Source organism: Amblyomma mixtum, chromosome 3 (assembly GCF_055824585.1).
Source record: "Amblyomma mixtum isolate Tamu chromosome 3, ASM5582458v1, whole genome shotgun sequence".
In the NCBI taxonomy this organism is placed as follows: domain Eukaryota; kingdom Metazoa; phylum Arthropoda; class Arachnida; order Ixodida; family Ixodidae; genus Amblyomma; species Amblyomma mixtum.
Window position 1 is genome coordinate 110,863,414 of NC_143014.1, and position 17,662 is coordinate 110,881,075.

Sequence of the window (17,662 nt, forward strand, 5' to 3'; positions counted from 1 at the left end):
CGTTTATATGAAACATCAAGCCGTCTGAAGAAAGGGGCTACCTTAAAGTGTTTCGATACGTGAAGACTTAATGGGTACTCGTGTAAAAATCCTGTTTTATTGCAGAAGACACGGACTATAAGCAAATAAAGTGCTTGAAATGCCGCCATTACGAACTATTTTCGCTTCACTGTGCGGCTAACAGTGTTGGCTAACGCACTGCTCCAATTTTGTGTTTTCTCGGCGTTGGCCGGGAGAAAGGCGCCTGATATCAAACTCCTGCCCAAGCGCTAAGATTAATTTAGCACTGTCACCTGTTCTTTGGGCATTTTACTGTCTGTCTTGGCACGCTTCGAAGCTCTGGCGTGTGGTATTTCTTGGCGAGCAGTCGGTTGGCTGTGTTTTTACTGACACACCAACAACTGTTCGCTGTTGAGCGCAGGGCTGCTTTTAACTGTTTTCTTTGGTCACCAAAAGCCGCCATTCTCGCCTTTGCTCGTGAGACAGTGGAATGCAGGACAGGCTTGGGGGGGGGGGGGGGGGGGGGGGGGGGGGGGGGGTGCACTTAGCCACTGGCGTTTCACGCAACTTTTGGCTCGAACGCTAAAGTTTCCGTCAGCCTTGCGGCGGGCTCTCTGTAGCTCCGCTTGTAGCACATAACGTGTTTACGCTTTAGCACTGAACAGCTTACGGGTGGCGTTGAGAAACAAACAACTTTATGGCTAGCTTTGGGCGACTGCTTTAAGTAACTGGTTACAAAAAGTTCTTCGGCTCTTCGCCATATAGAGTGAGGTTTATACCTTCTTGAGAATTCACTTCTCACTTAAACTAACTTTTGCTGTTTTTATCGATGTTGTCACGAATTTCTTTTTCCTCCCGCCCCCCCCCCCCCCCCTTCCACTTTTTTTTTTTTAAATCTGAGACTTGAAACTCTGGTCTTATAAGGGTAGATAAAGAGAGCTATTGAGTAAACAAAGCACACCATGCTCAGGACTGTACCTCTTGCAGTTGTCATTTACACTTATATTGGCGATGTGTCCCCTGGTGACCCAACGAGCAATCCTCTTAAAGCGCATTCTTTCGCAACACCGTGACTGTCCTCGAGGGATTGCCAGTGGGCTTGAAAGCGTGCGACAGCTTTGGGTCCTATTGTCCTTCGTGAAAATCGTAAGCGCTTTTTCCTTGTTCTCGAAGGTGGCGCAGTGTGTGCCTGGCTTTTATTTTTACCAGAAGAGGATTTGAAGTTTCGAACGGAATGAACGCGAACGAAGACCCCGCAGAAAGTTGCCGCCATTGCTTGCAAACACTACGCACTTTCTTCCTTATTTCACGGCCACTGCTCTTTTATAGTAACACACATTATTGCATACACAAGTGTGAATCACAGGTAAGGATTAATAAAAGCGTGCTCACATGCAAGAAGTAATGGACAGGAGACGTCTTTCTAGAGAGTGCGGAGAAGAAGGATTGCGGATCGGTTGTCGCAAAGTTCAAGCTACCATTGTATCCCCCCCCCCCCCCCACACACACACAGTATCGGTAACTATAAATTATTAGAACGAACGGAGAACAATAGAAATCAGGTTTAGATTCAGTTATAATGTACTCACTGACATCATAAGTAAATTGCTGATACGTAAATAGAATGCCATAAAAACTGCGGGTAATTTATGCTGTCTCTTAAACCAGCCGGAACTTGGCAACTTCTTGTTGCCAGTGTGTTTTTATTTCAATGTTGATTCCCAACTGCAAAAGCGAGAAGAGATCCAGTGAAATGAGATAAATGTAATGCAGATAGTGAAAACTGTAACTGACACCGATGTTTTTCAGGCTTTAAGCTTGCAAACTTTAATTCTCTGTTTTTGGAAAAAGTTAAAACTAATAAAACACGTCGCTAATAAAACATGTCAGCGAGTCCTGAAGAACCTAGCTGAAAGTTAGGCTGCTTCAAAAGAAGTGAATGCAAGGGCTGAAATGCTATAAAATGTGTGAAAGGTGGCTACAGGAGAGAAAATGAGTGAACAGGCGAAAAAGCGGGTGGCCAGAAGTAGTCTAAAATAGGGCGATCTTGGACTATATATAAAAAAATTAACAACTATGCCTCGAGAAAGAAGAACTTAATGCTTAAAATATTTATGGCATCAATACTTCTCTAAAGTTTAGGATGGTAAGAGCACCAAGGACAGTAAGATTGCCTTATGAGTACATAAAGAGGGTGATTTCTTCAGCTAGCCAATTTTTACCAAAGAAGGGAACTTAAACCAGGCTACTTTTGTTTGTGTGGCAGTATTATTTGGCGGCCTCTTGAAAACAGACCAAAGATTGTCATTTGTTTTACTAATCAACGAACATTTTTCATTTTTTAATCATTCATTCTAGGGGATTAATTTACTTGGGTCACCAGTCATTGAGTTTATTGATTATTATCAGTAAAGGGGAGGAAAACCGAGTACACAGTACGCTGCACAGAAATTGATTCTGCATTTCTACAGGGATTCATCGGGCACGTCGGGCCAACAATCACTAGGGGAAGTCTACCCAGCGTGGAATGTTTCCGCGCACTTTGTGTACAGTGCGCAAAAACTTCAAATTAATTTTTCAAAAACTTTCATATTCTGTCAAAAGTAGGTATGAGGTATGCTACTCGTAATTTTTTGTCATCCTTTGCTGCTCCGTGATTTCAGTCATGGAGCACTACAGTGCTTGAGAAAGTAAATAATTATTTTAAAATATTCGGTAATATTAATATGAAGTAAAAAATATATCTTTTTGCTTGGAGGAAACCGCCGACACTACTGACTGAGGCTGATACCCGCAACACGTACCTGTCGTCTTTATGTCCTTAGACCCTTTTACGGAGAATACAATGTACATAATATAGGATGTTTAGAACACATAGCTAAGTCAAAATGATGCTGATGTTATCGTGCCGGAATTATATTAAAACTTTGTTCTTTACTGACGTATTTAGTAGATCAAGAAGTTTTAAGGTAAGAAAGTCATTAGCAGTGACTAATGCATTTTCCGACCCCTGAACGGGGTTTATCAGAAGGTGAGTAAGCAGTCCTAAGCATCTTGTTGCGATGGCGACCTTGCCAGTGATAACTTTATACTGTAAAAACGTCGTTCAGCAATTCTTACGCGCCTGTCATCATCAGTTTCCATTTTCAATGTAACAATTTAAACATGACAATTGTAATTTTTTACGTATTTCTGCTGGGAAAATTGACTTCATTTATCATGCCCTGTCACCGCTTTCCATGAAAATGTTGGTTTGCGTCGGCGATGTTTGCTTCAGTACCGAAGCATCGGCACTGGGCTGATGATTTGAAAAGTTTTTGCCTTTATATGTTTTCCTGTGTGACTTTCAGGCATGTGGAGGTTTTTAGTAGACGATTATTTGCTTCGCCAATGGATCTATTTTCTTCTGTGTTTAGCATAGTGCTAGGCTCAGGAGACATTTAAGGAAATTCCAGGTTGTGAAAAGAAAAGTAATTAGTCAGTTTTATGATGAAAATGTTGTTGCCGAATATCAGCCTCTCCCTACTCCCAGTTTTTCCCCCTAAGTAGCGAGAGAAGCGCGCGAGGCTCGGCCACATCATAGCATGGACGACGCTGTTTTAACTTCTGGGTTGCTGACGCATGATACTTGAAAAAAAAAAAGCAAAAAAAAGAATGCAAAGGATATACAAACCAACTTATATGAAGGTCCCTCCTGTTTATATCCTCCCACCGATAAAAAAATTGCTGTTCTTTATTTACTTGAACAATACGACAGGTGCAAACTAAGCGACATTTCTTCATAGCGCATATTAACAGCTATATACAACACCGTACTTTCGACCTTTCGACATTGATCCATATCAGTGGGTATGCATTTTCAGCCCTACCAACAAGATCCGGCATACGTCACCTGTAGGATACTACCAGCGAGGCTACTGCTCCGCAGCACGCTGGACACCCGCATTACTAAGCAATTGGGCCCCAAGTAGTAAGACTTGTACAACCACAACTAAGAGATGGTAGTCACAAGGTACCTAATATGAACTGTATGGAGGGCGCGGTAGGAGAGTCCAGCGAAGAATGGTATTGAGATGCGCTGTCTTAGAATCGGTATGTCACCTATACTGCCATCGTGTTGCGAAGGACGCGTTTCCTCTGCTGTAGTCTGACTGGAAATTCCAGCTGTTAGTTCAGAGGTGTAATGTGCTGTCGGAGTTGACAGTCCCAACAGCTTCCAAAATATCCCAAGGGACAACCTCTTTCGTCTCTCAAAGGAGAGCGCACATTACCCGCTGAGGGCTATGTTTGCGACGTGGAATTTACGTGTAGTCCCTGCATGCAGTCCTGTTTTTGATTGGGTTCCCGGTGCTTACGCCACGTTTCGCCACCAGTGATGGCGCTATTTGAGAATCTGTCATCTGCAGCCTCATATTGGTTCAGTAGGTCGCGGCAGAGTTGCACACAGTTCTCTTTTCTCTCCCGGCTGAGCATTCTGACAGCCATCCTGGCACAGACTATTGAAATGCTGTCAGCATCTTTTTTAACGCAGTGAGCTGATAACCAAGTCCACACAGAGTCCCTTGGTTGCAATCCGCCAATTCATGTGAATGGGCTGGTCGACATGTTGCTCTTTTTGCGATTTTGTAAGCTGAGAGTTGTTCATGACTGAACAAGACTTTTTTGCAGTTAGTGGTGAATAGCTTTCTATAAATGCGAACAAAAGTAAACGGAGCACGTATTTGTCTTCGAATATTTTTCACGCCTTACCTAATTTCCAGTGCATGCTGGCCGTAGACGTTGCTGCGCTTTCTCATGGACTAACAGTATTTCTTCATTTCCATTAGGAAAGGCGTGATTGAACTTATAACGGAATAGCATGCTCGGTTTACTTTTTTCCGCATCTGTTCAAGTCAGGAGGTACAATGGCACCCGTGTAATACGTTACGCGTTATTTAGGTGGATACCACCGCCAACTCACAGCGCGATTGAGGTGTCTACGGGCCAGTGAGACAGTTATGCGCCTTTCCTTTACTGAAAGCCAAAGAAGTTAAAACGCTCTGTTGGTTTTGAGAAAAGTAGGTGGACGCCACCGCCACTTCACAGCACGATTGAGGTGTCCACTGACCAAGTGAGCCAGTTATGCATCTTTTTTTCCCTCAAAACCAACGGAGGGCTTAGACTGCGAATAAGAGAACTCTGGCAACTAACCAGTCTAATCTTCTTCGGGCAAGCGGGCCATGGAGTTCGTGAAGTGTACCGGGAGAGCGATCGAACCGATTACCGCTAACGGGAGTAGGCCCAGTATGCACGTGAGCGTATAGACGCCCAACTGGGCAGTCGCCAGAGAAACGCCAGAACAGAAATGCCACTCCAGACCTCTCAGCCGCTAACGCCAATCAACTTTCGCTGATTAATGCGCCTAGCCGGCAAGCTTAGCTCTACTAATTTTTTTTCACATCCCTCGCAGCGTTTGCATGACCTCAGCAGAGTCAAGTCAAGCTTGTATGTCCGCATAAAAGCAGCTGTCTGGTTCATGTAAACGCAGTCGGGTCGAGTAAATCATGCTGCATATCGAGAGTAGTTAACTCGCCTGCTAGTAGTAAGCTGACTCGCCAAATCCGTTCTGCAAAGTGCATGTAAACGCGGTCTGGTCAGGAAGTCGATTTAGCGGGAGGCGAGGGGCGAGATAGGAACCTGCTGTGTACTGGCGCCGTTGCGCTTCGGGCACAGTGGCGGTGTGTCGCGATCTTGAGCGCCATCTTTCCACGCTCTCATTGCATCACTCGACGCTGGGAGCCGCTGCAGTCACGCCAGTGTTGACTCGCCAAGATCGAGTTCATGTAAGCGCGTAGTCGTCGACGCTGCGTAACTTCGTTTAGCCCGACGCCTGACTCGACCCGCTACTGTCGGGTTCGTGTAAACGAAGCTACTACACTCCTCTGATCGTATGGCTGTCCTTATTTCCACTGTTTGATCTTTGTAAACGTTCGTGAAGCTTTGCCAGTTGACGGTATATTGTCCATATTCATGAATTAATCATATATCTTTGCTTCATGCGCACGTTAACGTAAATGGCCATTTCATTTCGCCTGACAGCCGAAATGCAGTCGCCTGCATCACTGCGAGCCGCCGCGGTGGCTCAGTGGTTATGGCGGTCGGCTGCTGACCCAAAAGACGCGGGTTCGATCACGGTCGCGGCGGTTGAATTTCGATGGAGGCAAAATTCTAGAGGCCCGTGTACTGTGCGATGTCAGTGCACGTTAAGGTGGTCAAAATTTCCGGAGCACTTCACTGCGGCATCCCTCATAGCCTGAGTCGCTTTGGGACGTTAAACCCCCATAAACCATAAACCAAACCAGCAGCACTGCAATAAAATTCTCAGAATATTGGCATGACGGTCAAACTTACGGCCATGTTAGCAACAGCTAACGCAATGTTACCAACGCAATAAAAGAGGAGGGATTACTTTCGGAGCAACCACTGTACACAGCAAAAGTGCCACTAGAGTGGTCGCACATTTAACGCATCTTCGCATTTTACTTATAAGCCAGTTCGAGTCGAACATACTGCCTCGAAACATGAACAGTTATTGTCGCTCTTTAGTGGCTACGCACGCCTGCCAGAAAGGGAAGCTGCGAGGAAATTTTTGGTCCTTTGCAGCCCGGAAATCAATTTCGATGACGTCGATAGCGATATCTTTTTTCTGGAAACATTTTGCGCCACTCACTGAAATATTGTGCCCCAATGTCTGAAAAGGATGTCTCGGACCTTCTTCGGAGTCCTCGGCTTATGTTCCAGAACACAGGGGAGCTCTCAGCCTAGTGCCAAGCCCTAGCCATAACAAGGGAGTAATTACTCATTGGCATCCACCCGAGCGCAGCCATACGGCTACAAAGGAAAGCTATACAACTTTCTCAGAAACTTTTTTTTTCTTTAACTACGAAGTTTCTGAGAAAGCTGTATAGCTTTCCTTTGTAGCCGTATGGCTGCGCTCGGGTGGATGCCAATGAGTAATTACTCCCTTATTACAAATCTACTCCACCTTGGGGGATTCCCCTAAACATTTGACCAGCCCTAGCCATAACGTTGGGTTATGGCAACTGAAAGAAGTGGCTTCGTTCCGTTTGGCACGGGCATGTTACGGCAATATTGACAGTTGTAACTGAGAAATACTGCTGAAACCGAGGCGCTAGATGTGCTGTGTGTTAATAATGTAAGGATATTTCACATAGCGTCTTTGTGAGTATGAACAACTTGTACAAGATTTGGAGATTGGAAAGAGTACAGAGCAGTGCCATCTTCTTTTTTTTATAAGCCTAGCAGCTGACAATACGAAACATAGGTCACATACACAGAAGCAGCTTGCAGAACGCGGGGTTTTGATGACGGTTCACTCTCCATTGAACTTTGGTGCATGAATCCGTGTCTATGCATCGTATTCTAATTATCATGAAAAATCAATTAAATTTGTAAGGTAGCTCTCAAAGCTACGAACTACGAAGCAGTGCTTGGGCGAGCAGCAACGGTACGAGCGTTATACGGTTTAAGAATGGAATGTTTTATTAATTTTGGCTTGTCGCTCTCATGCTGTTTTTTTTTTGTAACAAAGGAGCAACATCTTAAAATGAACAGCCCCTGTGCCACCTTTTCGGCCCTAACGGTCGCAGTTTCTTATGTGCAGGCCTGATGCTGGATTGAGTTCAGGTGTAGCAAGTATGTAAACAATGTCCGAAGGCCAGCCCAATCTTCTTTTGCCCCTGGCATAGTACGGTTGGAATGCTTTTTCCTACAAGCGTCCGTAAATAAGCTGCAGTTTTCCAATGAACACCCAAAGTTTGGCTGCAGATGTAAGCTACAAATATCGACAGCCTTTCGAAGCATGCCTTTTTAGCGAACCTCTGACGCTCACAGAGTTACACATTTGGTGGTAAAAATATAATTGGAGCCAAAGCGCAAGAATTAATTAGAAAGATAATTGGGTTACCCTCATACTTCTGGATCGTAGCGCAACACTGGTGGGACCTGTGAGGAAACATAACAATGTTAAGCAGTTCCTGTGTGCTCCCTCCAGTGGCCTGTCTCCTTGCGCTCATTGAACTGCGATGGCCACTCGAACTGCCTCCTTCGGATTGCCACATCATAAACACCTGACATGGATTTGCCCATATGGCGGCTAATCTACTCTTCGATGGCCGATTTCGCCAGACGCGTTCATTGCAAGAAAAACACAGTGAAATCACCTCAAATGAGGTTGTCGGCTTCGGTGCCTATGAAAATTGTGCAAGCAAGCAAATGTGGCAATATGGTCAGCCTTTGCCATCAATTTCTTCAGTATTACCTTGTCGCCAGTTAAAGAAAAATAAAGATTACTTAGATTTACTTCGCATTTTCGCTAGGAGGTGGTGGTTGCACAAGGCGTGTTTGTAGACTTTTTGCGCATGTTTTTAGACTGAGCTATTGATTGTTCTGGCGCGAGTTGAACCAAAATGCATGCAATATTGATCCAGGTATAATGTGTGCGTCAGAAGAAAAATCTCTGAAGCTGTCTTAAAAAGAACGTAACTCTTGTGAGAAAAGCACATAATGCGAACGACGTACACTGATTTATGTGCATATATAATACTAGCTTACCGCGGCAGTTTTTTTTTTAATTGAGCTATAAATCAATGTGCTCTCTATCTGTAGTGCGCTACGACTCCGACTCAAAAAAGGCACTTTCCTGTGTACATATGGAGGTGCATTATGCTGTGCAGTCTTCGTATTCAAAAAGAAAACGATAACAGAATTTCCTTGCGCTGTAACACACTGCAGAAAGTGCTACAAATATCATCTGGTGGTTTTCTCTGTATGTGCAGAAGACGACCGTACCTATATTTTCTTTTTGATACGCGTTGCGCGCACACGCATCCATTTCATGTTTCCTGCGACCAAACAGGTTTCAACTACACTGTTTCATGCCTTCGAAGCAACATGCAAACAATGAACGAGAGCAGCCGTGCCGAGTATTCATGAGGGAGCTCACAGATCTCTGCCTATGATTTCAACCTCCTAGCGAAGGCCTGCCGGGCCTCACGTTAGACTGCAAACAAAATTTGCTGCGTGCCGCGGTTTCACTGCATTCGGCCGCTGGAAGAGACATCATTGAACTATTGCGCATGGCAAGCGTACGCGGCAACAGCCACTGTGCACAGAATTCTGAGACACCATTCTACGTTCATGGCAAGCCGAGTTCCCTGCCAACACTTGCTGATGTTGTTGTGTGAAATCGTGTGCGAACGCTCAGGAACTTTGCTTTGAAGGAATCTTGGAATAGCCCAAGAGGTTTGCACCACCAGAGCAAAAGAAAAAAAAAGTTGTGAATGAGGCCTAGTTTCTGCCACATAACCTTCTGGCACTTCAGTAGCTGCACACGCAGATTCTTTGGCGGAGTGAGTCAAGCTCTGGCACAGCCACCTTCCAAGGTGTCAAGACTGTGCCTCCCTCGCTTTTTCTTGTAGCTTTTAGTAAACCCCTTCATGTTGGCCTTGCACAGCAGCATTAAGTGACAGCGCGCAAAGAGTGACAGCTGCTACCCGAGTGTATTTTATCGACGCTCCAGTTTGTTCGTTGACTGTCAGTGCATAGTATGCTGTGCCTGAACATTAAAAAATACGTATTAAAATTGCCCGTAATTTCTCAGGCAGGCTACATTCGAATATGCATAGGGGACACTGCACCTACGCACTCAGTACCATCCGTCGACGTCTCGTAGATGGCCAGCTGGTGGGAAAGGAGTTTCAGCCGCTGTTAAGACTCGGAACATTCGTGTGCAAGTAATGAGGTCGGTTTCCAGGGGTCTCAAAGTACCCGAATAATACTAACATACTTCGCCGGCAGCAGTGGTAGCAGCAGAAGGTTTTACTTCTTGCCACGCAGAGATGATGGCTGCAGCACGTACTCGATTATTCTTTTGTTCTTTTCTCGTATAGCTAAGAAAGTTAGCATTGTCCTATCTGCGCGTACTTGCTAAATTCTCATATGGAAGCTGACAAACCGGAGGTGCGTACTTGCGGCATATACTTGAAACTTTGCCATGGTTTCTACTGTGCACTATTGGCGCCAAAAGTTTGCTGCATGCCGTATTCGCGAAAAGTGTGAATTGCTGGGCACCCTGGGGAAGCATCATGAAACTGATGGATGCATTGCACATGCATACATCTTCGCGTACAGCCTTTGTCAAAAGTTTGGAGCCCAGAGAGTTTGGTTCTGAAGCACACTGTCTGGTTCGTAATGCATCTCCAGCGCTCCAAATTGGCTGAAGGTAAGAAGATTTCTGCTCCTGCCTCCTCCATTGGGTAGGACTACCACGAATGTTACAGGAGTCCCACTGCGAGGCTTAGAAGCAAACTCCCTGGGCTCTAAATTTTTGACATAGACTGTACGCTGCAGAATGGGAAATTCCAGGCTGCTTGCCCACCTTGCTCATTTTTTGGCTATCATTGAACGATGTATACATTCTCTGAAGGCAACCGCAACATCAGATTACATTTCTGTGCATTTAAAAGAGTAGTTTTGAGATTCATTTGATTAAGCACCTTGGTATGACTGTCGGCGACTTTCACTAGAAACGGTGAAGCCTGATACCTTCAAGCTGTAAGCTTTCATAAAATTGAAAACGGACACGTTTCTATCGTCTGGCCCTTGGGAACTTTGTTATCAAAGTTAATGAGATTTGCCTTCGCTAAATAAGGAGGTCGCGCGCTGGTGAACGCAGAGAAGACATAGACGACGATATGGAACACTTACAGACAAGAAGGACGCTGACTGCCGACTGCAGAAGTATGAACAATTCAAGTTCTGGCTTGGGCTAGTTGGTCCATGTCGACCAACTAGCCCAAGCCAGAAATTTAATTACGCATATTTCTTCAACAAACATGTACCAACTATCCCAAACCAGATATTTAACATGAACCAACTAGCCCGAGCCAGAACTTTAATTGCACTGGTGAAGATTGCACCAATTCTGGTAGTTAGTGGTCCACTTGGGTTCACAGTTTTGATTCCAGGATTTAATCATGCTGAATATCCACGTACTGAATGAGTCCAGGTATTTGTTTTACAAGCTCCGAGTAGAGCACTATTCTTGAATTCCTACCTGCTACCTTTTATCAGGCAAACGAGAAAAGCTCTGAAAGTATGAACATCAAAGTGCCAGCAAACAATTTTGGGTTCAAGATGTTCTATAATTGTACGATGAAGGCGAAATTCTAGAGGCCCGTGTACTGTGCGATGTCAGTGCACGTTAAAGAACCCCAGGTGGTCGAAATTTTCGGAGCCCTTCACTACGGCGTCCCTCATAGCCTGAGTTGCTTTGGGACTTTAAACCCCAGTAAACCAAACCAAACCAGTTGTAAGCACCGTACTATCTTTCAAACCGTTCTGTTTCCACTGCTAATAGAATTAGATGTAGAAACTAAATTAAACCCGATTTTAGCAATGAAGGAAAAAAATCGTGGGGTTTAACGTCCCCAACCGACACGCGGGCTATGAGGAATTCCGCAGTAGAGGGCTCCGAAAGTAATTAAGACCACCTGGCGTTCTTTGACGTGCGCTGACATCGCACAGCACATTTGCATTGTCGCATTTCGCCTCCATCAAAATACAGCTACCGCGACTGGAATATAACACGCGACCTTTAGCAATGAGTACAATGAAAATATTGTCTGTGCAGTGGCTTATTTGCAGGTGTAGAGTTTTTGTTCAGCTATGCTAACGAAGTGTCATGAGAATAAGACAGAGACGGCGTTATTTTATGATGGAAACGAGACAGACGTGAAGTGCATGATCAGTTTCATTTAATTTTCTTCTGGAACTGACGCCGCGTCTGTATTATCATTAACTCGTCAGACCACTTATCTCACGATAATATACCAACGAGTTATTCATAAAGCAAGCTTTGCTAGCAAAGAGTGAGCTTTTAAGATGCGGTTTTATTTTTGTCTCTGCCAGAATCGAGCAGAATTCACTCTAAAATCTTTTCAACCGGTGTATGTGTCACATACGATGACTAAAACTTTCCGCCTTCAAAAGTTTTCAGACTACTAGCTTCGTTTCTGAATCCCACAGTGTAGCTGGTACATCATTCTAAACGCCCCAAATTTCTGGAGGCCGAGGAGAACTTTGCTCCTTACTCCTACAAACGCATGGCCCGGAAACTTTTGAAATATTAGCAGCACTTCTTCGACCATCTTAGGTGTACAGAAATGTGGTGCTGGGCAATTCTGCGCGTTTTTTTTTATTTGAGGACGCGTGAAAAAAAAAGTGTGAAAAGGGAATGTGCCAGCTAGATGTTTTATGACTACGCAATTATGCAAATACAGGAAGCCTAGGCACTGATAGGTGTTATTCGAAGGTTGCAGGTGTTTCCACTCGATAAAGGTAAGTTGTCTGCAAAGATCCCTGTGCTCCGAAGCTTCCTGATTTGATAAATCTACATTTGTTTTAACGTTGACATTTAAAGAGAAAAGAAATCCTGAAAAATCCTGAAACATTGTCGCAGTCTGAAACACAAGGTAATACATAGTAAGTGCGTTACACTTACACACTCTATGGAGCATCGATCGAATATGCGCTTAACGTTTCCATTTGTGTTGGGTCAGGTTATGTTTTGCTCTAAGATAAGGAAAATATAGCCTCGTAATCTTTACTTCGCCAACCTAGTGCTTATTCCTTGTATGTGCGCCTTTATTGCTCATTGATAACATCCCTGATTCCTACCATTGTTTGCATTATGACACAACATTGCACCTTACTTACGTTGCTTGAACGGGGAAAAAAAATAAAAGAATATTATTTCACGTTGGCGTCACATGTTACTGGCGCTGAACCTGAATCGTTGGGGCAAGTAATAAATTTTCTATCATTTCCCATCAACCTCGTCAATCGATGTCTCTCCATTCGCGGTTACTTCTGTTTCGCTGACTGATACTCATAAACACATTGTCTGGGCGTCGTTCTTTTTTCTCTATTCGTCGCAAATGTCAGCCCGTTGAAAATACTTACCCGCTCTTAATTTAGGCATATATCTCCCGCGTTGCGCATTTTTACAGCATTCACAAGAGTTTTGCGAGCATTTGTCCAAAAGTCTTGCTTGTTGCTGGAGCAGGCTAGCTCTGCTCTCTCGACACCGTGACATGTAAGAGTCTTTGGGATTCACTGTTCTCAGGGTCTCACGGCATCGCACGCCCCGGCCGCGGTCGCCGTGGGCCACCCACCGGGAAAAGCCTGTGTACGTCATGAATCTTTCATAAAATTTGTTGGGCTTTGCGTTTCGTGGAGTATTTTGGCTCGCTGGATATTTTAACAACAGGCGGTTATCGCATGGGCTGGTTTATGTAAGCAAATCTGGCAGCCTCAGTACAGCCAAGTCGCTGCGCAACGCGTCACGTGCTGCGACTGGTCCCCTTCTGGCCGAGTGCCCGCGCTGTAACGGCCGCGATTGAGTCAGCCAGGGTTAGAGCGCACATTCGTGGCTTTCCACAGTGTTCGTGACTAGGGCGTAATCGCTTCTGTGTGTATACGAAACACACGGGGAGAAAAAAAAAAGAAAAGAAGAGCCGCGAATTTCTTTAGCAGCGAGCGTTAAAGCCTTCTGCTAGAATACGCGTCATTTGAAGTACACTTTACCCGGTAGAGCGATGAGGGCGTCTCCTTGGACTCCTTCTCGATGGTGGTGTGCACCTCCTTGGTGATACCCGTGGCGGGGTCCTTGATGTGCTCCACGGAGCTCTTCACCTCGCGTAAGCTGCCGGGACTCGTGTCCTGCGTGATGCACGCGCACACAAAAAATATGTTTGAAATCAGAAAAGATTCAAGATGGTGGGTGAGACGTGGGGGAAGGGCGGCCGCTTGTACTCCTCAAATATAGATTTGCTATACAGAAACCTTATTGGCGCCCAATTCAAATTTTTTGATGGAGGATTCATCGCGAAAGTAGGCAACCCCCCTCCATAAGTTTTTAAATGTGTCGGTTTGTTTCATGATAATGAAGTTCAGTAGTGTTCTGCATTGTCACCGACTGCTTCCAGGGGTATTTTTAGTTTAAAAATAATCGTTTAATTAAAATTCATCATTTAAATTCCAGAGCGCTTGGGGTACGTCAACATTTTCTAAAAGTTTACAGCGCGAAAAGAATTGAAAATCGGCAGTTTTTGTGGAAAAGTAATTTTCTTTTAAGTATTTCCTCTACGCACTGAACCGCACGCACGAAACTTTATCGAAGGCGGCGCCTATGTTTTCGGCCGCTTTCGATCTCTAACAGCGACTACGGCCGCGGCAACTTGCATGCGCTAGGGAAAACCTCGGACGGGAAAACTGCGTCATCATGCATGGGAGTCGCAAACAACGGGCATGTGCTGCAAACGTCTTGATTTTCGCTCATATCTTTGTAAATGTATCTGTTTTCGCGCTGTAGAAAAATCTGCCATAACAAGATGACGCTAAGAAGGATTTCTTGCTACTCTCTACAACTGTCTACATTATAATTTACGCGTATCGTCAGCGGTTAGCAACTCAAATCACTTATCCGAAGTGCTTATCTGGTTATTCAGGGAATAAAAGTCACCGCCGATAATTCGGCCTTTCAGTTTTGGCCTTGCATAAGATACCTTTCCTTTTCAAACTTTGGATCAGATGTCGAGAAGCATTCTACGTGTATATTAGCCCTTGGATGCACTGCAATTAAATGTAGCCATTACACATTGCTGGTTCTACTTCGCTTTTGTTGATATGGTCGAAGGTGCTATTGGGCGCATGCCTCTTCGTTATGTATTGTTGAACCCTGCAAGTGCAAACAAATCTTCGAGGGCAGCATTCCGACATGACGGATGTCCTTGCTCGCCGGTCTTTTGTGTTAGCTTCGCTCGGTCTTTACACACCCAGATATTCACAAATAGAGCCACTAAACTCTCGCAGTTTAAGAATCTTACGTGGTTGGTAGGCGAACAACCGCTGACAACCGGCAGTCGACGAGGATTGCGTCGACCAATAATAAAATTCATTCCCGCCAAACCAAACCGTCATAGAACTGTGAATGTCGCCTCAGTGACGTATGTTATCTGTACAGGGCGTACGGGCTCAGCGTTCTTTTTTATTTGTTTCAGTGAAAGGAAAGCAATGCTAATCAGCTCTGGTCACCGCCGAGTCAAGCCTCTTCAAGTGATCTCCATTCATCCCTGCCTTGAATCATCCGCAGGAGCCTTGGAAGTTCTGGACGCGAGATTTTTATCACAGATTTGAATGAGGCTATTAATTTCGTGCCTTTTGTTCATTTGTTGTTATCGTTACACAGACGTAAGTAGGCACTACTCCTGAACCCACGGCACAATTTTGTTCTTCAAATTCAGCTTACACACATGTAAGTGGCTGAGAATCTGTTGCTTCCTGTCTGCACAGGCAAGCTTATGCATATCTCCCCTCATCTGACGCCATCCCGCGTGGAGTAAAACGGAACCATCTGTAAATCCGCAGCGTGAATGCCTTTTTGAACGAATGTGCATGCTTTATTTCTCGAGTTTCTTTATCCAGCCAGTGATAGCACTATGTGGAGTGCTCCTCCGGGGAGCGTTCTCACTTGACAAAGCGTGCAGATTTTTTTTTAGTCCTGCGACCTTTCTATCTCTGCAGTCTTTCCCGTAATTACTACCGAACGTTATGCCGCAAGCGCAGCGCGACACCAAGTTCTGTCTCGTGTTGCGAAATTATGCAGTGAAATGTAATTTGCAAAATGTACATTACCTGCGCTCATCGCTTAGCAGCAGAGCCTTGTCTGCCGCAGGGGCGTAAGAAAGAGGGCATGCTTAATGGTTTTCTTTTGATTTTGCCTTGCACAACAATGTACTATCACGATGGAAAGAAACGCGAACAGAGCGGAGCCTACGCGCTCCGCTGTTCGAATTTCTTCCAATGGCGCTTTTATCTGGGTCGTAAGAAAAAGACGTTAGAGTCGTCCTAGAATGCACCACGGACAACTCTAGCGCTACCACCGAAGTGAAAGCGTTTTGAAAAGAAATGCGAACAGCGGAGCGCCAAGACTCCGCTATGTTGGCGTTTCTTTCAAACGTGGTAGTACTCTATAGACAAAACATAGCTATATTTTTTAACAAGCGGGCTGGCTAGCCAAGTAAGTCAACCAGCCAAATAGCTAACTGATGAATTAACGTGTGCTTTGTACACTACTTCACTTCATTGTAGTCTTCAGAACCAGATTTAAAAATTCGTCTATACTTGTGATGCAATGCTGCGAATGGCGAGAGAAATTGTCTTCCAGTCCCTCCCTTCCGCCACGCCGTGTCACCTGGAAAGGGACGAAAGGCTTCGGGAGGTTCCCCAGGTCGCTGAGCGGACCCATGAGGCTCGGGCCAGTCCTCGGAAGAGCGCTCGTACTGGTCAGCAGGCCCTTCGAAAAGGCGCTACTTCCGGTCGGAGAGATCTTCGGAAAGAATGAGCTTCCGGTCGGTGCTGTCCAAACTGGAGCCGCCGCGGCGGCTTGCGTTTCGATCTTTGGATGCGGATTGTCCTTCGGCGTGCTCTCGTTCTCCTTGTTGTGTTCGGCCCCCCTGCACAAGAAGCCGAGTCGGAGGAGAGTGCTTAGCTGTGTGAGCTCGCCCGGTCCGGAGGCGGAAGCCAGGCAGAGTGCACGAACAACTACCTTCGTGCAATTCGGGCAAAGAGTTCTTTGAATGTTTGGGCATCATTGTTACCACAGGGGAGAGCACTCTGATCTGAATTCAGGCTGGAAATAATTCAAGTGTTCCAAGTAGCCTGATATTGGTGGCGGTTAAGATGACATTACCCAGCATTAAACTTCCCGGTGTTGCAATGCACCTCACTGACACTGACCAGCGGGTTATAGCAGCGCATCTTTGAAGCTTCGCGGCTTGCTCATTTGGCAGCTTTTCCGAACGCGTACCAATTATTCGGCGCGCGTCTGCCTTATAGAAGTGTTTACTCTGTTTTGCACCGTTTTACTTCCTTTATCATAAGAGACCAATACGCCTAAACCAAACTTCTAATCGAGTCAATCATTTGTACAGTTTTCGAAAAAAAAAAACAGCTCGGAAGCTTCGTGCCAAGGCAGCCTCAAACTCTACTTAGTGCAGAATAAGTTCGTTCTTTCTTCCTGACGTTTATTTCTTGGTAGGTTGCAGTAAAAAGCGTGCGTAGAGGAAGCAAGATCAGTGAAATAACTCGATTTCATGGGCGTCATTTCACACAGCCTGAAATAGATACATGCAGCCTAATTCAGAGTTTTACGCAGGCCACCATTAAATCTCAAGCAATGCGCCCCTGATGCAAAGAAAAGAAGAAAGAAAGAATGCGGAGGTATAATCTTTCAGCGGCCAACAGAACGGCGACGCGCCCTGCCTGCCGCATGCGTTGCGGAACAGCAGGAACTGCGCATCCTCGCTTACGCCCGTCGCTAGAAACATTATCCCCGGCAACGAACGGAGCACATAGCAACTGACGACTAATGGGCCGTGAAAAGAAAAGTCACCACGCTGAGTTCGCGCTCAGAAACAAGCTATTTCGAACCCAGAGGCCAACGGTCGGTGTCACTCACGCGGTGTGGAGTTCACCGCTCGAGCGCTGTAAACAAGGGACGCTTATATATGTATTTCCAGTAAGCTGGTTACGTAATCGT

At 45.3% G+C, this 17,662-nt stretch overlaps 1 protein-coding gene across 1 annotated transcript in view; it reads right to left on the minus strand.

Annotated features, from left to right (window-relative positions):
• Nucleotides 1-17,662, minus strand: part of LOC149351406 (uncharacterized) — a 66,502-nt gene that overhangs the window by 33,600 nt on the left and 15,240 nt on the right. The window contains exons 3-4 of the mRNA XM_089580727.1: nt 16,316-16,577; nt 13,648-13,782 (exon numbers count right to left, since the gene is read on the minus strand). Coding sequence (XP_089436853.1) covers nt 13,648-13,782; nt 16,316-16,577 — 397 coding nt within the window. The remainder of the gene's footprint in view (nt 1-13,647; nt 13,783-16,315; nt 16,578-17,662) is intronic.